Source organism: Pseudochaenichthys georgianus, chromosome 18 (assembly GCF_902827115.2).
Source record: "Pseudochaenichthys georgianus chromosome 18, fPseGeo1.2, whole genome shotgun sequence".
NCBI lineage: Eukaryota > Metazoa > Chordata > Actinopteri > Perciformes > Channichthyidae > Pseudochaenichthys > Pseudochaenichthys georgianus.
In genome coordinates, this window is record NC_047520.1 from 10,442,757 (window position 1) to 10,465,231 (window position 22,475).

General features: G+C 41.1%; 1 protein-coding gene across 2 annotated transcripts in view; it reads right to left on the reverse strand.

Moving 5' to 3' along the window:
• Positions 1–658: 658 nt before the first annotated feature.
• ache (acetylcholinesterase (Yt blood group)) overlaps positions 659–22,475 on the reverse strand; it is a 33,153-nt gene continuing 11,336 nt past the window's right edge. Inside the window, exons 1-9 of one of the 2 annotated variants that reach the window (XM_034106212.2) lie at positions 16,311–16,482; positions 14,586–15,103; positions 13,314–13,537; positions 12,968–13,228; positions 8,213–8,435; positions 7,394–7,609; positions 6,549–6,738; positions 1,355–1,533; positions 659–811 (exon numbers count right to left, since the gene is read on the reverse strand). In XM_034106212.2, coding sequence (XP_033962103.1) covers positions 690–811; positions 1,355–1,533; positions 6,549–6,738; positions 7,394–7,609; positions 8,213–8,435; positions 12,968–13,228; positions 13,314–13,537; positions 14,586–15,015 — 1,845 coding nt within the window. In that variant the 5' untranslated portion in view covers positions 15,016–15,103; positions 16,311–16,482 and the 3' untranslated portion in view covers positions 659–689. Of the gene's footprint in view, positions 812–1,354; positions 1,534–6,548; positions 6,739–7,393; positions 7,610–8,212; positions 8,436–12,967; positions 13,229–13,313; positions 13,538–14,585; positions 15,104–16,310; positions 16,483–22,475 lie in introns of those variants that run through there. The other variant, XM_034106211.2, reaches the window with a different exon arrangement.

A 22,475-nucleotide genomic window follows, 5' to 3' on the forward strand; every position in this document is an offset into this window, starting at 1 on the left:
AATCCTCAAAAACAAAAGATGAAGATCAACAGAACACACAGTAAACCAGCAGTGGTGCAGTGTCATGGGCCTGTTAAGTTAAACTGGGGGCTTTCAAGCCACACACACACACACACACACACACACACACACACACACACACACACACACACACACACACACACACACACACACACACACACACACACACACACACACACACACACACACACACACACACACACACACACACACACACACACACACACACACACACACACACACACACACACACACACACACACACACACACACACACACACACACACACACACCCGAGGTAATGACACATCTTTGACATTTCTAATATTCCTCCTTCTTGATGACAACTTCCCTCCATAGCCCTTTCTTAGCTTCCACAGAGACACACATAAATAAAAATAACACATAAATAAATAGTATAAATAATACAAATAAAGATAAACAGTGCCTGTGTGTGGAGTGAAACAGAAAAAAAAAGGAAATGTTTGAATGAAGTTAGACTTCACTGAGGGGGCTATGGAGGGAAATGGCCACGGCTTGTTCTCGCTGCCCCCCCCCCGTCTCTCTCTCTCTCTCTCTCTCTCTCTCTCTCTCTCTCTCTCTCTCTCTCTCTCTCTCTCTCTCTCTCTCTCTCTCTCTCTCTCTCTCTCTCTCTCTCTCTCTCTCTCTTAGAGGTCAGTGCAGCGCTCCTGCTTGCTGTAGTGGTCGAACTGGCTCTTCCAGTGCATCATGTAGGAGGACCAGCGGTGGAACTCCACCTTCCACTGGCGCTCTGCCTCGTCTATGTTGTCTGAGAGAGGAGACACAGAGGAAAGTGGAGCCATGTTGCTCGTTATGCATGCCAGAATAACATTTCCAGCTCTTTACATATCTTAAACATATCTAGATGTAAACATTTGATTTTTTATCTGGCCTTTGTTATTATTATTTTTATTTTTCCCAGCCGATAGCCTTCTTTTTTTTTACTCTTTGCTTGTTGGAATAAAATATTGCTCAAATAAAAATGTAGACAATGCTAAAAAGTCAGAGCGTCAGTGGGATTCATCCTCTCGGGACCATGCATGTTTGTACCAGATGTTGCACCAATCAATCTGGGTGATACTGATATATTTCATTTTAACTGCTGGTGGAGCTGAAATTGAAAAGTGGAAAGTGAGGGGATCACCAACATCTCCTGGGGACGGTGAACATCTTTGCCAAAATTCATTGACATCCATACATATTTGACCTGGCTTTTTGGAATACCATTGGGAACATAATGACTAGTATTGACCTGTATTCAGTACATACGTCATGTTTGAAAGTACAAGAAGTGTTGAGGAGTAGTGCTTACCGGTGATGTTGAGGAGGCGTGGCAGGAAGCGGTTCCAAAAGGCGCACATTTGGTTCCTCAGCCCTTTGTGGACCTTCATTGGTTCAGTGTTGAGTCCGACGTGTTTCTGCTCGCTGACGGTGAACAGAGGCCAGCGCTTCTTGCTGTCCATCATCCCGTCATGGTTCACATTGGGATTTCTGCAGGACAAAGTAAAGGGACAAGGAGGAGTTACAATACATAACAAATACACTCATTGCTTGTTTCTTAGGTCCACTCGGGTAAAACTAAAGTAGCTAGTTCAAAAGCCAACCATTGTCAGTACTAGAAAATACAGTACATTTGAATAATCTATGTTTTTTATGCTTCTAAAATGGTATCTTTTGAAATCATGCTAGCTTGTGATGTTAGCATGAGATGACTGTTTAAAGAGGTGATTGCTCTTGATTTGACAGATGTTTCCTAACCTATTTCCAATGGTTTTAATAGTGGATGCTAAATCAAAAATCAGTTGGTTATAGGGGTGTAACGGTATCCGTATTCGTCCCGTACCGTCACGGTTCGGACGTCACGGTTCGATACATGCAGTTACACGATTTATACGCCTTTTTTTTTTTACGAGTGGGAAAAAAGTCTGTCATTCAGGGCAGTACCCACTTCACTATATATATAATCCAGGGGGCGGTATTGCGCCTAAAAGCTGTTTGCCAGCTGCCCTTAAACAACAATTGAAGAACAAGAAGAAACACAACAACAAAACGAACAACATACAAGAAGAAGAAAAGTTAGTATGGCGATTTCAGATAACACACAGGAGCTAGAACCATGGATGTATAATAAGAACTGGATACAGCGTGGGAGGCGGGGCCTCATTCATTCCTATGAGAGTTGCTCATTGGCGCATGGATGACAAAATAGCCCAACTTTTGAGAGAGTGAAACGCCACAGATTACCCAGCATGCCTGAGAAGTACCCGTATGTGCGCTCAAAGAGCATGCGCAACTTTAACCACGCCCCCCAAAAGGCTCGTTCACATCAAGCACGTCAGTTTGCGTACACGTAACAGCATCGCGCGATCTGGATTGTTATGATGGATTTGATATTAACGAATAACGAGGCGGCCGCGGCAGTTAGCAGCTAGCAGCTAGCTAGTGTAACGTCCGAGCCATTAGTAATTATGCTAATGTACACATCAATCGTTATGTACTTTTATATTACGCTGATGTAACAGGATCTAGTGATGGTTTTGTTCAGCATTGCCAGCTTCACTGTTGAGCTTTATGTTGTGCCCAGCATTCTCCTGTGCTCTGAAATCAAAATGTGGATAAGCATAAAACAACACTAAAATAAACACCACAATACAACTTGTTATTTGACACACACAAGGTTGTTCATTTGTGTGTATAAATATACAACACAGGCTATATACATATATATATATATATAATATATATATACAAGTATAATTAATACAACTGTTAATTTGATTAGAACTTTGACACATCCTCGGGCGATATCATATGGTATAGCTAATTAATCTGGGTCAAAACGTGTTGTGCCCACATGCAAAGGTTGTAAACTCTGGCTTATCCCTGCGTGGTATTATAGTAATAGCAAACGGCAACGTTCAACTCCTTTAATGTTATATTGCAAGTGCAATAAGAAGCTACAGGGACGTTAATCTACGTCGGTAATATTAAAGGTGACATGTCATGCTTTTCCGGTTATTACCCGTCCCCTTGTGTGTTATGAAGGTTTTTATGCATGTAAACGGTGTGCAGAGTCAAAACCCTCAAAGTACACCATGTAGGGAGTAAAACTCTAAAACAGAAAATATCTCCCCAAAACGCCTCGTTGGAGATACGTCACTGTCCATTTCGAGGGGTGAGAACCAGAGGGGCGTAAGTGACATTTTGGTCAAAAATGAGTTATATATATCAAATAAAAGCTCTCGATGAGCTCTTCCTACTGCCAAAAGGGTGCATGTGAATTCTAAACCAATCCAGAGTTATTCATCAAAAACTAAAAGACCTAACACAGAACACACTGAACTATTTTGTTCCAAAAAGGACTTTCTTCCGAATAAAAAAAAGATTTTTTTCATTGAAAGTCAAAATATTGTTCATTAAGTATATTGTCATCCACATGTTTATGAAGTTTTCATATTAAGATTTAATTTAATAAACAAAGTCAGGACAAAGTATGGTAATTTTTTGTTTTGGCTCTCCTGTAAAGTTGGTCAAATGTCACTTACGCCCCTCTGGTTCTCACCCCTCGATTTGATTCTTCCGGGTACATCATGATGTCATGTGGTCCCCGGAACGAAATGGACCAATCCGTGGAGCCGTTACGTTATGTCCGCGCAGCCGTTACGTTATGTCCGCGCAGCCGTTACGTTAAGCCCCCACTGATTGGTCCAAATTGACCACTCCACGCCCGGACTTCCTCACTCACTCAGTGCAGGCAGCTCTGCTGATTTCTCCTCTCTGGCTGCAGGCTGATAACAGACAGTTGGGATCGCGGCGAAATTCTCTCTGCAGACCCATTCTCACAGCGTTTATCAACCTTTTTCTTACTCAATATCAAACCACACTTATTGTTTTTACTTCGGCTGTGACTTTGTGTGTGCTCAGGGTGAGTTTGGCTGTGTTTCGCTAAACAATCACACCTCCACAGAGCTCAGCGCGATTCACAACGTCCCGACTGGTCCCGACCAATCGGAGCACACTGAGTTCACAGGGAGGGGGGGGGGGCAAGAGCTGCAGCGAGCCGTTTAGTGGAGAGAGTGAATACACATACTTTACAGAGATGCTGTATGCGAAACCAATGTGAGTTTGGAAAATTGCACAGTATAAATCTATTCTAGTAGACCTCAACAATGGAATTATGATCAGTGGAAATGGCCATGACATGTGACCTTTAACTTTATTTAATACAAAATTTACATCATACAGCCCATGTAGTATGTTATTTTACAAATGATGAATTACAGCAAACATGTGCAATATATCCATTATTACAGCTCCGTGTGCTGGCAGTAAGGCGATATGGGTCCGTTCTTATTGTGCATCCATGGGTAAAGGTAAAAACATAGTAGTACTGAACACGTCACATCACATGAACGTGCCGGGCGGCGCGGTCCCGTGGGTTGGATGCACGTTCATAATGCAGAGGGAAATAACTCTCAGAATAACGTTATTAGCACATTTTTACAACTTGAGGAACGAATGTTTTTAATAAGGGCTATACAAGTGTTCATACTAGTAGTTTATTTAGTTTAAATAATAATTTAATAACTAGTCCCTGTGGACTACAATAACGATGAAGTGTGCGAGTGGTGGATCGGACGAGGACGGTGTGTCGGCGTTGTTCGATAGCGGTGCGGTATGCTAATGTGAACACACACCAAACATGCTAAATCATATCAGAAGGCATCACCCAGATTTGCCAATCACCGGAGCCCGGCAAAAGACAACAGCAGTTCAACAGCTGATCCCCGCTGTTTTTAATAAACCAACAGACATGAAAGCCGTGAGACCAAAATAAATAATGGAAGCTTTTGGCATATGTTTTTCAACGACTATGCTCTCATGAAACACTTTCTTATTATTTATGATGTAATATTTTCAAGACATTCTTTTTAGCTTTACAGCTTGATGAAACATTTTTGTTTGCCATCAGCCATTATAGATAATATGGCCATCTGAGTGTGTGTGGTAGGCCTACTGTTTGTGGTTTGTTTTTAACTGTTTAATACAGTTAATTATTCAAAATGTCAGAGTTCCTTATTTTTAAACTGAAACTTGCACTACTGTTCAAAAAATAAATAACAACAAACCTGGAATTATGCATTTGGGACTTTTTTTTGCTTTTTCTTGTTGTACCGAACCGTGACCCCCAACCCGAGGTACGACATGAAACATTACCAATGTCACACATAAACCTCTTTTCAGTTTGAATATTTATTTCATGACGTAGTAGAACTATCCGTATAAGTAACAGAAATGCACATATTGAAGCGTCTCTCAAGCAGTTATGAAAACACATCTGAACCTGAAGCTGTTTTCTGTGACTGACTGGAAGGAAATCAGTCCAGTACGTGGCAGTTTAATGAAAAGCTTTGCATCAGCATTCTGCCGTTTCTGCCGCAGGGCTATTACTCACTTGCTCAGACAGAACAAAAAAGTCCAGACATAATTTGATTAGAATCATAAATAAATCTCCAGTTGTGTAGAGACAGTAATGGCAGGGGAGAACCATCATTTTGATATGGACAAAATATGTGGGGTTGTTTTAATGAATGAAAAGCACGTACTTGCTAATTATTTCTGATCTAAATGTCAGAATATATCTGGCCTCAGCGGGTGAGGTTTACCCTTTAAAGGTCCACCTTGCCTCTCCCTAACATCTACCTGTTAGGAGACCTCTAGCTGTGAGTGTTATGCTGTGTGCTTAGGCAAAGCACTCCTCTGCGCTAAATGCTAATCAAATGCTAAAATGTCCAAATGACAATGGTGATTTCAAGCAGCTTATCATCTCTAATAAATCAGAAAAACTCAAAGGACATCTGGATCTGAGGGGAATGTATTTTTGTTGTTTTGATATTTGATATATTTTTGATATATTTTAATATAGTACAAATATTGTTCTAATAATGTTTTTGACATCATTTTTGTGCTCGATGCAAAGTCAAAGCGTTACCAATGTGGGCTTCATCCTCTGGGGACCATGTATGTCTGTTTTGTGCCAATCAATCTGATACTGATATATTTCCCTGCATGAGTAGAACATTTTAAGTGCTGGTGGAGCTAAACAAGGAAACATGGAAAAGTGAGCAACATCACTAGACTTGGCAAATACTTTGATCTTTGCCACATTTAAATCCATCCAATTTATTTGGGGGTGTATTTGAATCTGGATCAAAATGGTAGACCAAACAAATCCAATGGCGTCACAGCTGGACAGACCTCGGGATTCCCCGGAAGTATCTATCATTCGACTTCAAACACAGAGATGGAGGTTTGCTTTGCAGTAGCAAGACTGAGTGACTTGTGATCTATAACTGACCACCTCATCCACCCTGTAGCTAAGCAACCTAATCAAGATGGACTGGTCTGTCCTCTCTGGTGTCCCCCTCTCTCTCTCTCTCTCTCTCTCTCTCTGCTGCTCATTACAGTTGATAAGTACATTCATTCTCCAGTCTGTGAGGCCTCACCCAGTTCGTGCAAAGTTGGCCCAGTATCTCATGATGCGCTGGCTCAGTTTCTCCTCCTCCAGGGTGTAGTTGAGTCTCTTCTCCAGGGGCAGCCCGAACACAAACTCGATCTCGTAGCCGTGGATCACTCCCATCCACTCGGGCCACGCCAGGTTGGACGCCCGGTGGTCGAACAGGTAGAGGTAGAGGCCTTTAGAGCAGGAGCAGGAGGAGAAGAGGACCATTGGTTAGTTTGACCCTATAGAAATGGTGTGATACCAACACATTCTGCAGATACTGGTAAAGAATTTGTTTAGTGAATCTTTTGATATCTGTTACTTATTTAGACTATTTTAAACACTCAAACAAGATGTGGTGATTGTTGGAACAGAGGGAAGGCCAACAAAGACGGTTTTGAATAGATTTATTTGGTTTCTGTCAAGTTTGAATAAAGTGTATTATGAAATGATCAGCAAGGAAAAATTACTGTTTCATTAAATATGGTCTGGTGGCTTTGAAGAGAACATATATTGGCAGTCTATGTTTTCATCTAACTTAATAAATTAAGGGGTTTATTTTGAGTTTTAGAGCAAAAGGAATAAACATATGAATTTATGGCAGTTGTTTTGTCTAAACAATGTGTTTGTTACTGTAACTGCAGAGATAGATGATTATAATAGATCTTATTATCTAGATATATGATCAATTGTTTGGAGAAGGCATGTGCGTGCGGTATCAGAGTTATTGTCCCAGGATCTCAGACATGATGCAAATGTTGTAGGTTTCAGATGAATTACAGCCTGCCTGATTAATTCTGGCTTTATGAGGAAAAGAGGGCCAAACTGGACCACCCTCGTATATCTTACCTTGTGGGTTCCCTCCCATGTTAGACTTCAGGGCGTTGTGCTGGGCGTAGGAGCGAGCGAAGTGTGCCAGCGGGCAGATTACATTTTGGTCGCCCACGATGTCGTCCAAGGCTTCCCGGTTCTTCAACCCGTTATTCTCATCCATCCAGTCCGTATACTGCAGCACCACTGCCTCCAGGCCAATGTCGTTAGCATGTGGCACGCTGAGCTTCACACCTGGCACAGTAAAGTTTTTGTAAACGTACTACTTCAGCTGTGATGTGGGCTGATGTACAGAAAGCTTGAAATTGAACGTGTGGATTTTCTGCAAATCTCTCTGATTCGTCCAATGGTGTAAAGTACATTTAAGTACTGTTCTTAAGTACAATTTTGAGATACTTGTACTTTACTTGAGTATTTCAAATCTTTGCTACTTTGTACTTCTAGTCCACTACAATTCAGAGGTAAATGGTGTACTTTTACTTCACTCAAAGTCATTAAAACTAGCTGCACCTTTACCAGCTTTGATAACACTTTAATGATCAATCATTATAATCAACACATTATCATTATTCTGAAATGGACCAATCTGCACAATGAGTACTTTAAGTATATATTGATGCTTATACTTTTGTAATTTTAATTGAGTAACATTTTGAATGCAGGAGTATTCAAACAGAGTATTCCTTCTACTTTTACTCAAGTACAATATCTGAGTACTTTTCCCACCTCTGGATTAGTCATAGTAAAAGAGAACTATTAAATGCATCAATCATATAAACAGCTGAACAATCCTTCTACAATATTCTCTATCCATCCATTACAGCTGAGTGACTTCACCTGCCAGGAATTCCTCCCTGGAGATGAGGCTCTCGTTGTCCTTGCTGAAACCGGGCGCTCCGTACAGCAGGAAGTAGGAGCCCTCGTCCTGGTTGACCCCGAGCAGGACCTGAGTGTCTTTAATGTTGCCTGAGCTGAGCATGGCCTCAGGAGTGTCGGGCAGGACCTCTCCGTCCACAACAGGGACAAATGAAAACCGGAAGAGGCCAGACCACGGCAGGACCTGCTCAGAAAGGATGAAATATGGAGTACTGAATTGATCTGAGCTTCACAAGATTGATCTAACACCCAGAAGGCCCCTGCATCCAGGCCAGCATTACTATTCACTTGTGTCTAAGGCCAGCGGTTCCCAACCTTTTTCAACTCAGGGCCCACTTAACCTGTTAGCCTGTTTTTCAGGTCTCAGGCTCGAAAATGACATTTCCAGAACAAATTACCATAACTACACTTCTAAAAGGGGAATATTAGGGATGTAACCATACCAAAAACTCACGGTATGATAATATCGCGATAAAAAGTCCACGGTACGATATTTATCGTGATATTGAAAAATAAAGAAGAAAAATGTGAATTCTTTTTTTTCTTTATTAAATAATAAATCTGATTTGTACAGCATTTTAGTAGGATAGTGTATTTTAAAGTGTCAACAATATAATAACCAGACCCTGCAATAGAATAAATCAAGTTTCACTCTAGTTTTTCAAGTAACTCAACTCTAACTCACTCACTCACTCACTCACTCACTCACTCACTCACTCACTCACTCACTCACTCACTCACTCACTCAGCATCATCAAGGTTATCTTGTAGGAATATGAGCATGTCCACATTTCCAGGTAGAAGCTGGGATGTTTGGGCGTTTACAAAATCCCCTGCTGTGGAAAAAACTCTCTTGCTTGGTACTGATGTTGCTGGGACAGAGAGATATGCTGTGGCCATGGGTGACAACAGTGGGTAAAACTGTGCATTGTCTCTCCACCACTTCAAAAACAATACCGTTTTTGCCAAGAAGGTGAGGCTTATTGACAGGGCGAGATATAAATATACTGTTGGTACTTGTCAATGTCTCTAGGTATTGAAGACCACTTTTGACCAGACAACGACAAAGGTGAGCCATTCTGCTGTTTCTAGTTACCTAGCGCCACATGTTTTGAGATCTGTTCTTGTTAATATCTTCGCGAGTTCTTATCATGGAGTGATGATGTATGTAACGATCGATTCTGTGTCTTCTCACGATCAGATCGATGGGTTGGACGTACAGCTACGATAAGTAATAAGGGTGTTATGAGGTGTTAGCTGAGTTTCTTCCCGTTACATGGATATAAAACATTCATAGTTTATTGAATATTAAGATGCCCTCAGACGCTGTTTCCTGCAGATGATGCATTTTTTCCCCAGGTATCGGGGGGGTGGTGTAGAACAGGTTAAGAATCTAAAATGTTTTCGCGGCCCACATTCAACCATAAACAATATGGAGGGTAAATAAAGTTCTGATTGGTCAATTCAGAACATGTGACACATTGTAAATCCAGTAGAACAGACCGCTGTCAAGGACTGTTGTCAGGATGCGTGGAAAAGGTAGGACCCAAATGCAAAATGTAACAAAAAGCGAGCTTTATTAAATCATAAAAGCTGTGGCAAAAAGGCAGTATCCAAAAATATCCAAAACAAACGAGCAGCACAAGGAACACAGACCGTGGAAACATGGAGGGGAAACAATGGACCGACATGGAACACAGGGGAAGACTAAATACACAGAAGGGTAATCACAGGACAAGACACAGCTGGGCAGGGGAGGGAGAAACACAAGGGCAACAGGTGAACACAATAGCCGCGTTCACACTGCGGTACTTTTCCCACAAAGGTTCATGCGAACTTAGTTCATGATCGCGTTCACACCAAAAAGAGCCGGTACTAAAAGTAGTTCATGCGAACCTTTTAATCCCCTCGAAAGTCCCTGCTCGAGAGCAGGGACTTTCGAGCGGCTCTTTTTTGAGAAAAGAGCTATATTTCTGATTGGCTGGGCGGATTGCAAACCACGCCATGGCAACACAAAATAAAACATGGGAGCGGTGGAGATGAGGAGGTGTCGGCGTTCTGGCGATTTACTCGGAAGGCTTCAGTAGAAGCTGCTGGGACTCCCAGCAGCTTCTACTGAAGCCAGTCCCCAACTCCGGGGACTTCCGGCCGGGGACTTTGGGCGGCAGTATACGCCGTGAAGTGGTTGGCGGCCTGCCAGTAAACCCAAAGCAGAAGAAGAAGAAGAAGTGACGTCAGCGGCTTCATTTGCCTAATCCACCCCCAGGGACTTTTTCTGGTGTGACCGCGATCTGTACTTAGTTCATGCGAACTAAAGAGTTCGCATGAACTAAGTTCGCATGAACCTTTGTGGGAAAAGTACCGCAGTGTGAACGCGGCTAATGAGACCATCAGACACACCAGGGAAACTAACGACAGGGAGGAGGACCAGACAAAACACAAGGAGGAAGACAAAACACCAAATGAACAGACTTACAAAACCCATAACCAGACGGACAACACTAAAACCGTGACATAAACCAAGGAGTGTGACAACTGTAATGACCGTTGCTAAGGAGGATCAAGAAAGAGAAAGGAAAATAGGTTAAAATAAAAAAAAGTCTTAATAATGAAAATGTTTCCACTCAAATCATAATGTTTTGCAAATTATTTGGCGGCAAATATTGAATTTACATTTACACCCTTTAATATTGTATTTGGGCTTTAGATGAAGACCGCACACCGTTAATAAATACAACTATTCTTCTAGCTAAAACACATATTTCAAGTCAATCAAGGAGTAATCTTAATTTAAGGTGTTTGAACAGAAGATTAAAAATAAAATTATTGCCACAAAAATTATTGCCACAAAAATCAAAGGTTGGCTGAAGACGCCATGCAAAGGGAAATAATGAGCTCTAACGAAGAGTGGGATTAAAGGAACAATAAATATGCTTGCCATGTTGTATTTTTGGTGGTTTTTGGTTGTCAACCTATTTTTGTTTGTGAAATGTTGAAGTGATCCTACTGACTGTATCTTTATTTCTTCTGTTTTTATTTTGTTGTTGTCTGAGATGGGAATGTCATCTCCTATGTGTTATTGTTATGTCCATGTAAAAAAAAAAAAAAAAAATGAAAGAAAGAAATGAAATTATTTGGCGGCCCACTTGAAATGCCTTCGTGGACCACTAGGTTGGGAACCGCTGTCTTACACTATGCTGTGTTGACTGGTGCTGCACCTTAGCACATCTGGTATGTGCCATATTTGATCACATTATATGAGACATTGCTGCAGGGTCGGCCGGCATTTAAATTGTACCCGTTAGCCAGAGCCCACTTCATGTTGGGACAGCCTATCTGATTAGGGGTTATACAGTCCTAAAGATTGTCAATAGACTACCTATATGGAAGGTGCAGTAACCTACGTAACCATCCCTCCAAGGTCAAGCGGGAAATAATCAAATGAAGACAAGACAGAAATAGCAGAGTTCAAATTAAAACACTGGCATGGAGGAAATGCGTTCCGCAAGGGCAAGCCAATCAACCTGTTCTGAAGTTTTTAAGGCATGCTGCCTAGGTGATTATTGGGAAACACTGATTCCTCCAATATACTGTATCGGACAACCAGAGAAAATAAAAATGTAAGTTGACATTTTGCCAAACTGTGACGGTGTCTATTTAGTTGTGTTAGAACGTTGTGGACAATTAATCGTAAGCAGGATGGATTTATGGCAATATTTGATGTGTATATGATTTGCATCAATGCAATGATGGTTCTTGAATCCTGTCTGGTTTATTTGTAAACAGTGTCAAGAAATGGTAATAGTTATCAGAGATGGGGTCGTTACTCAAAAAAAGTAATATATTACTTTACTTCGTTACTATCTAACGCGTTACTTTACTCGTTACTTTACTCGTTACTCGCAGGGCCGCCCCTCCCTACAGGCAGATCACGCAGACTGCGGAGGGTGCTTCATTTTGCGGAGGGAGCGGCCCTGTTTACATCCTCACTCTGGGTTCGGTGGTCCTTAACTATGAGCTTCACGTTAGCATGTTGTCTTTGCAGGTGCTTGTTGAGGTTTGACGTTGCGTTTGCAGCAGTGGATAACAGCTTCTGGCCTGGACACAGTTTGCATCTCACCGTCACATTCCTGTCTTTTCTTCGGACAAACTCAAAATAATGGGCATACCTCCACCCCTCGAAAGTTATCGCTGTTGACTCGGCCATGTTTATGCACTGCATGTGGACGCACAAGTCGTGCAAATGTTACGTAAATATAAACCTGCGGCGGAAATCCCTCTTGTCTGTCAAAGGGAGGATCCACGGCTCTGGGAGAATCTAGTAATTCTTTATTATAATAGGCTAACTGTAGTGTTATTACTGAATTAGAAAAGTAACGATGTAACGCGTGTCGGGCAATGTTAGTAACTGTAATGTGATTACTGAATTAGAAAAGTAACGCGTTACACTACTCCGTTACCGACAAAAGTAATATTATTACCAACTCTGCTAGTTATAATACATATCTTAATCGCAATAAAAAATTACTTTCATCTATTAATCGAGTTTCATCTTGTTGTTCATTTCCTAAAACAACTAGTCACTGAAGTTTTTACAAACATCCCTCAACGGCTAATTAATCCACATTTGTTGCTCAAGTTTATTTGGACCTGATGTGTGTGTATGAAAGGGAATGAAGTGAATCTCAAACACTGTTTTCTGACTGTCTGCATTACCTGCCACTCATGGTCGATGAGCTCCTGTGGGGATCTACCGCGCAGACAGTCCACCAGCTCTGTGTCGTTGCCTCCATTGCAGCCAACCAGTTTGGCCAGCAGCGTGGCCCGTCTGCGGGCCTCCGCGGGGCTCACCGAGGCCCAGGGGGAGTTTGGGACCCCGCTCTGGAGGATGGCCCTGGTGAAGGTAGGCCGGCTGTCTGGAGACAAAAGGTGGAATCCTACTGAAGCACCTCCTGCACTCTCACCAAAGATGGTCACCTGTTTGGTAAAAAACCCCAGCAATTTAGAAACCAGGAACAAAACGAGATCGCACCTTCGACAAGAAAAAAAGAGAGAAACTAACCTGTTTGGGGTTTCCACCAAAGAAATGGATGTTATCTTGTACCCACTGCAGGGCCAGCCTCTGGTCCAGCAGACCCACGTTGCCAGGAGCCTCAGGGGAACCGTGCAGAGCGAGGAAGCCGAAGGCACCGATACGGTAGTTCATGGAAACCACAATGACCGTCTCACTGTGAGCTAGGTAACGGCCATCATACACGTCCAGAGAGGAAGCACCACTGTAGAACCCTGGAAATGTTAAATATCACAGTATAGTAACCCATTGTATCACTTCATCTCAAACAAACAGTTAAAAGTGTTGCTGTTAAAAAAAGTATTGATATAATAATTAATAAAGTTTAGGATGTTTAATGTCTAGAGCAGGGGTGTCAAACTCAATTTCATCGCGGGCCATATTAGAATTATAGTTGCACTCAAAGGGCCGGTTGTAACTATATAAATATACATATATAAATATATAAAATAATGTATTATATTACATTATTGCCTCTGAATTGGATTATTATCGGATAGGGTAATAACTTCGTAATTAACTACGTCTGAAAGCAAAAGTCCAGGGCAAATAATTGCAGGTCTCTTCAGTGCGCATGTCACAAAACGAGATGCATTGTGGGGTATGCAGTTTATGGGCACCGTGCTTCTGTAAAGTGGCATGTAACCATATAATAAACGTATTCGATTATTTGCGAGCTCTTGCGGGCCACATAAAATGAAGTCGCGGGCCAGAATTGGCCACCGGACCTTGAGTTTGACACCCCCGGTCTAGAGGAACTTTTATCTTTATATCTATATGGAAACAGTTGAAAAGGTATTAGACTAGCAGAAATTATACTAATAGTCTTAGTTGCATAATCTCAGCCTTTTTTTGGTCAGATTTCTAGTTGCAAACTCAAATATACAGTTTAAGGAAGCACGTCGTCTGCATAAAGTAAAACGTTGTGCTCCTTAACTTACTGTATTATAACCAATTAATTGCTAGATGCCCTTGTCTATTTGGGTTAAACACTTTCTAAACAGGGACTGTAACCAGGGACTGTAACTTAACTGAATCCAATGTGTTCTCTGCATGGAGTGAAAGGACTACTTTCAGATCGTCTCCTTACTAAGAGTTGATGAGTGAACACATATCAAGCAGATCCTAATAAAGAAATGTAATTGGCTATATTTTATGCTCTCCTCTTTACAACAAGAAACAGCCTGAGGCCCTGCTGACCCAATGAGTAATGTCTAACCAATTTATATCTTATCTCCTTCTGTCAGAGTCGTGACCCAGTACCTCCGCCGTAGATCCACACCATGACGGTGAGGTTGTGAGGTCTTGGTGAGGAGGGCACCCAGACGTTCAGGTACAGGCAGTCCTCGTTCATCTCTCTGTTGGGGTTCCACATCTCGCTGCCTTGGAAGCCGGGGAACGACATGTCCACATACTGGAAGCAGGCGTTGGGGTAGTTGTTGGCCTCATGCACATCCGTCCAAGAGCGCTTGGGCTCAGCCGGACGGAAACGCAGCTTCCCTACTGGCGCTTCACCAAAGGGGATGCCAAGGAACGCGGTGACGTGGTTTCGGTCTGGCACCGGTATGCGAGTTCCGCGGACTGGACCGCTGCGTGTCTGCACAACGAGGTCCCCGTCGCTCTGGGAGGTGCAGATGGGGATGAGGAGACACAGGAGGAGGACCGGGGAAAGGAGAAGCACGGAGCTCTGCATGATGAAGGAGAGTCTTTGCGTCTGGACCTGTGGTCGTGATTCCCTCTCCGATCAGAGAGGGCAGGGTCTGCTCTGCTTCGGCTCAGCTCTGCAGACGGGTGGAGAGAGAGTAATGTGATTAAAGGAGAGTGATGGAGAACAAAGGGAGGGAGGAATTAGATGAGGAAAGAGATGATAGGACAGAGGAAGTAGGAAGTGTCAGCAAAGTAGATCAAAGACTGGCGCACAACTCAAATCCCAAAAATTATGTATTTACAAATGTGATATTGGTCACACATCTCATAAGCTACACATATAATCAAACTCTACATTTGCTTTTGTGATTACGGGCCTGACATCTGTTTTGGTACATTTTTATAATTTTCTTTTTAGCATCATACCACCTTATTTCAGATACATGCAATGTATGTGGTGAATGAGGTATGTGCTAATGTTTTGAAAATAATGTTTCGGTCAAGACTAAATACAATGTCCCTTTGATTTTGGAAAGAACCATTCATCATACTAATTAAATATATTTTATTCACATCTTTTTAAAAGCTCAAGCTTATTTCACTGAGATGGATCAAATGTTAAGGTGAGTCTAGAGGTCTGAGTTATAAAAATACCGTATGGAAAATAAACTAAAAATAAATAAATGAATTTAACAGTTATACTGTTTATCAAAAATGGAAGGTATACATCACCAAAAAGTGTATTGAAAAATACGAACATGTGCCAATACAGGTGCCATTAAATCAATTTGAAAATAAATATCTAGAGGCTGGAATTCTTCTTATATTGTATTTAGGGAGCTATTTATTCACACTTCTTCAGGATGTCTACACACCCTGATGCAGGTTAGTAGCGATGTAGCTGTGTAGGCGGGCGGTGGCTTCCCAGAAAAGACTAATTAAATATTCAACACCACACCAAGACAGTGTCCTGCTGCTCTACAGCACAGATGATTGTCAGTGTTGCTTTAGATTCAAGCTGGTTCTGTTATAACAATGCAATATACAATGTTCCTTCACATCTGAAAGCAGGACATGGATCCAACTCAATGTACCCGACATGAGAACCCCTTTTTTTTAGATCCTTAGAACTAAATGGCCATCTCGTTGTCACAAAACCAGTCCAACTGTCAGAATTGAGCCAACATCCCTTAATGCTGTATATAAATGCTCAGTGGTACCTAGTGCTGCGTACCGGTACGCCGAACCGGTACTGGACTTGTAAAAAGTTTCGGTTCAAGTCCGGTTAAAACCGGAACGTCAGGAACCGGTACTTGGACTCGCAAAAAAACTAGCACTTACGTATATTCTGGTGTCTGTGGTTATTTAAACATTCCCTGATGAACGTTATTCAGCGTCAATAAATGAGTGCTAATCCCAGTGTGCTCAGTGTGCAACATCACATGTCATTTCACCTTCGACTCACGGTTTTAAAACGGAGCATTTCGCCACATGCTAATGCTAACCGGAAGTGAATAATTTTCAGAATAAAAGTATTAAGTAAATAGTGTGAACTTCCGGTTTTTTCAGAATACAACTGATTTAAATTAAATAGTGTATTTAATTCAAAATTAGGCCATATCAACATTGATTTTAATTTCTAACAGTATGTATGTACATCACTATGTATGTAGTATGTACTGTATAATGTACACATGTAGAGTTGTAGAAAATACATGGTGTACAGACAGTACAGTACACTCACAGTGTAGCCTATACTGTATAGTAGGTGTGTAACAGTGTAATGCGTATAGTCTACTCTACACTCTACCTTTCAGCAACGTTTTAGGGATTTAGGCTCAGTCAGCTCAGGGACTGTTCGGTTACTTTAGTTTGGTAAATGAAATAAATGTTTGAACTTTGTAGTAGTTCACTGTAGTTGCTGTCATAAGTCATTTGTAGACTAAGTGGCAAAAAGTGTTATTTTTACATTTGTACTTTGTAGAGAAATGTAGACACAAGTTAGATGGGAGCACAATAAACCTGACGAGTTTGAATTTGAGTTGATTATGAGTTAATTTTCAATTGATAATTAGCTCACAATAAGTTCACTTTAGTTACTCACACAACTTGACACAAGCCATGGGTTCAGGTCCGGACTTATAAGTCCGGACCTGAACCTGAACCTCTGGACTTGAGTCCGGACCTGAACCTGAATGTGAGTCCAGGTACGCAGCACTAGTGGTACCTTTGATCAGTTGAGAACACATCTATAAATCAATTCTCTACGTCGCTCTGCTCACACTGCACTGCTCACATACTAGGGATGGGAATTCGAATATTCGACCCCCAAATAAACGGTTAACCGATTAAGCGAAATGTACAAATCTTATATATAAAAAAAAAAAATGTGGGAAACATTTTTACAAAAAAAAAATATATATATTTAATTTTGAAAAATAAATAAAGACATGTTAAGTAAGTATAGAAACCAAGTCGAATTTGTCAAATGTATTGAACTGGTGATCACAGTTTGAACAGTTGACAGCTATAGGGATCAAACACGAACAACATAACGGGTTAGGGTAACGTAACCCTATTACAACAGAGATCAACAACCTATAGCAGGGCCTATGCACAGAATTCAGCTATTCTTCTTTAAGAATATGAGCATGTCTACTCAAGGGAGAGGCGGGTGCAGAGGCGATTCACAATCAGGCCAGCTGTAGAGAAGACCCTCTCAGCTGGAATTTGGGCATAAGATGAGGTTTTAGTCTGCGTGTAGGGAGGGGCAGCAGCCATATCATTGGCTAGAACTAGCTAGATCTGATGGATTTGGACATAAACGCGAGTGAAGTATAACCGGACGCGCGCAAGAGAGATCAGCACCTGCAGCTCTGCCCGCTGTGAGGGACCGGTGAGCGGAGCAAAACACACCTTTAGACCTAACACATTTAGCTATGGCACTGTCGTATTCGTATACATTGAATTATTTATATAAAAAAAAAAAAAGATTACAATAAAAATATTCATAAGTCATATTCGAATACCTGAATAATTTCGAATATTCGATTAATCGTTCCCATCCCTATCACATACCACAACTGATAGGATTACTTGATATCAAATGTCATATTCATCACAGGGTGTGTTTCAAAACATTGGCTATTCTATTATTACACCTCTAGTACAAAACCCTTTGTCATCCATCTTAAACCATTGATGATTTCTCTGCAATATGAGTTAACCTATGAATGTCCAATAACACAAGCGTTTAGTGCACCTTCGCAGGCCCCTGCAGTGATGGGCTAGCTTCAGAAACAATCATGGTTTGAGTTCAATTAATACACTTGTTATTCTATTGTTATCTAAGTTAATATATATCAACGGTGACTTTAGGTTTTCACACTTGACACAAACAGATGTCTCCTAAGAGAAGGTCCTGTATTTCTTTTTAAATTAGGAAAGAAAAAGTAAGATAAATCAAGTTAATGTTGACTTTTAGTTTGTCGTTCTTTGCATTATGCCACCCGACTTCCTTAGAGGAAACCCTTCACATCGTGGCTCAGGGTTTTGTGGGACATATACAAATGATATTGCATTACTTCCTATAGTTATAAGTTCACAACACGAAAAAGGGAAGCTTCTGTTGCTGACAGTGTATGGTACACACGAGAGTTAATCTTCAATAAAGCTAGTGTTAACACACATTTTGGACATAATAACTTTTCAAATAAAGTTATTTTGTTAGTGCATTTGCTGGAACTGGAGGCCATGTTTCCTGGATAAATGTCTATCATTAAAATGAGAGTCCTGCTGTTACTAATACTCTGTCTCCATCTGTTATGGAACCCAACTGTAACCGCTGAAATCTCTATTACCGAGTTTCCACTGTGATGGAGGGAAAGTTATTTTCTTTCAGCATGCAGACGTGTTAAAAGCCCCCCAGTGCTGAACAACAAAGCCTGAGACAGGTGTGTGGTCATGAGGGAACTATAAAAAGGCTTCAGAGTAAAACCCTTGTAAATGCCACGCTGTTTGACAGATTCAAGCGGCACTCGCCATGAATCTCCTTATAGTGTATGAGAAACCTAATAACGCCATGAGACTTTATGAAAGTTATAGTTGGCATGCTCTGGTGGATTTGTTTGTTCTTTTCAACACCTTTTAACTTAATTTAATTTGTATTTATTTAATTTTGTATTTATTTAATTTGTAGGAAAATGTTTAAAAAGGAAATAGAACGTTGGAAGTCCTTAACAACCAATTCGCCCGGAATATGTTGCATATAATCGTTGCAAGCCAAAATCGTAATTGCGATTAAAATACGATTAATTGAGCAGCCCAAACTGCCCAAGTGCCGCATAAGCAAAACGCTAAATACAAAACAATCCAAATCCAAAATGCTGCGGAACAACGGAAACGGGGACACTAAAAAGTGACGCACACAGCTTGGACTGGAGAGCTTGGTGATAATCCGTGACTAAAAAGTTGGAAGTTAGAAACGTATTTAAAATGTACGTTTTATCGGCTTATATTAACAATGTGATCACATGATTCCTTCAGATATTATTGCAGATCTGCTGTAAGCTCGTATGCAAACGTAGCTAACCTAGTTATTTAAAATATATTGACAAAACACTGACAGTGATGAACCAGGCTAACTCTGCCGCAGTGTGGGCTGTTGTACTTATCAGCCACAGTGATATCTTATGATATTTACGATTGCTTCTGTCGCCAACTAGTGAGGTTAGTAACATTTAGGTCCACGACTCATGCAAAACATACACAATTAGAAAATAACTTAAACCAAAAGAAAACATTGTTCTTCAGTTATATAAAAAATAAAGACATTCAGTTTACGTTGATAGATTGAATGACAAATCAATGTACTGCCTACGAGGGTAGTTGAACCCGGAGGAAAGTGCAGCGCTCGGTGTCCTTGCACTTAATACACAGTAATTAAAGAAACAGCCGTGGGGTCCAGTTTCCTCCTGGGCTCATCTATGACTGCCGACATCTATGCTGTTGAGTATTATGCTTTCAACTAATCCTTACAGCGGGTTCTATATGCCCTCATTAATTACTCAAGAGGATACAACGCATCTGTACTGACATTTCTACAAATAGCCGTATTGTTGCTAAATCTGAACCATTCTACAAAGACTTCACACGTGAGCTATATTCCACTTCAAAGACTCAGACTTGTGACTGATGCATATCCTGGGTTTAAGAAAACAGTTGGGGATACTGGGAGGGGGGGGGGGGGGTATTTTTGGTGGTCTGGAATGGATGCAATTTATAGGGTCTAACCCCCATAAATACAGCTATGGGTTCAAAGTCAATAATCTGTGTGCTATGAAAATAACCATGTGTTTGTTTGTGAATGCATCGTAGTGAAAACATTTCATATCAAGAGCTTGAAAAAAGCAATCTCCACTATATGGTTTGATGTTAAAGTGAAGATATTAGGGGATATTTATACTATGGACTTGAAGTATTGTTAATATTGGGAGACATTTGTTTAAAAGGCCTGATTTAAAAAGAATCTGTGTAACTTAAAAAAGACATAGGGAATCAACTTTGACTCACACTGTCCATGATGGAAGTGTTGGAAGTCCATTGATAATATTACCATCCTGTTGGTGTAAATGTGTGTGTGAGGGACAGAGAAAGGTGACATCACCAACATAGATTCTCTATACAACCGGGAGGGAGCGTGTTCAGAAATAGTATCGATACACACACACACACACACACACACACACACACACACACACACACACACACACACACACACACACACACACACACACACACACACACACACACACACACACACACACACACACACACACACACACACACACACACACACACACACACACACACACACACACACACACACACACACACACACACACACACACACACACACACACACAGCTGCCCCCTATCCCTTACAGCACCTCCAAGCTAATCCTGTCACTATGACAACCATATGTTGCAAAACATAAACAAGAGCCTCCAACCTGACAGGTGGGGAGACAACTGTCTCCAAGCATTGTTGCACATTTAAAAGCAATGGCAGAATCACGAGTTACGTGAGTGTGTTGGAGAGAAACTCCTCTGGAGGAACTTTGAGATTGTAGACTTTGAGACCATCTACATGCAAACAACCTATAACACAGGAAAGGGAACACCCACAAAAGCTAAATAGGGCCTCTTTAGGAATATTGTTGGTGAACCCAAACCAAAGATACACAATAACACAAACAAACAAAGTAACCCATTTTCTTCTTCAAGGTATAATTACATTTTTTTCCATGGGAGTCTGGTTACATTGAATAGAGTCTAAAAAACGGATTCCTGCAGTTCGAAAGGATTGTTAATTATATTTGACCTCTGTATTAACACGAATATTGTACAGCAAACACACTTTTTTATTTTGTAGTTCATCTGCATCTCGAATTTAATAAACTAATATGTATCATTGCAAGATGAAATGTATGAATGTTGTGTACATTGTATCCAATCACCAAGAGACGAGCAGATTAGAGGCAAAGTCTGGTACTAGTCAACAAGCCAACACATATTACAGCACTTTACAACCAAGTTCCAGCTACCAGTGGTTATGCTAACAATTGAACTCACTCCATAAGTCTGTTTCATTTGAAAAGACCTGCGTACAAAGGATAACCGCTTCAGCCAGTACTAACAGTGCAGCTCCAGCTGGAGACATTACAGTAACAACAGCGCTGCAGACGGCTTCACTTTTTTCCTCTGTCCTCTGTTACTCCACAACACACATGCACCAATTTATATTTCACATTTCAACTGTGATGTTGATGAGTATATTACAGTTTCATTTAATTTTACTTTTTTATTTTAATGCAATCGTCTCGTTTTCCATCCATTTACAGATTCAGGCTCCTGGTTTGTGGCGGAAAAGGTTGTTTCTTGTATGTGGGCAGCAAATGAACGACTGCAAAACTTTATGAAACATAATACAAACCAATTTCTCTCACACATTTGGCCAATTAAGCTGCTTATTCAAACTATGATGCACAGTGGAGACACGTCTGTAGCACTGGACAAACTTAAAGGTCTGGGAATGTGGACTCAGGTGCCCTTTTGCACCGGCTCAGTAAAGCACAATTCAGCTGTGGGCAATACGAGGGGCTGCCGTCGTATGTATTTCACTACAGGAGGGAAATGAGCTAACTGCTGAGCCCTGTATGTTCTGGAAGTATCAAAAAACATAACAGTGGAACAAATGAAAATCAAAGATTGAAGACCCAGCGATGTTCCAAGACACTGTTTCTAGTTGTAAGACATAAACAACTCTTACATTCCAGGCTTTGATATGAGGCGTTATCCACGTGAAAATCAAGGGAGGATCAGCTTTAGAGATGTTGGTAGGAATGCATGGAAGAAGGAAAGATGTATGTGTGTGTGTGTACGCATCGTAATTATTTATAGCAGTGACAGCTGCGTGGCGGGAACAACGGTGAGAAGGTGAAAGAG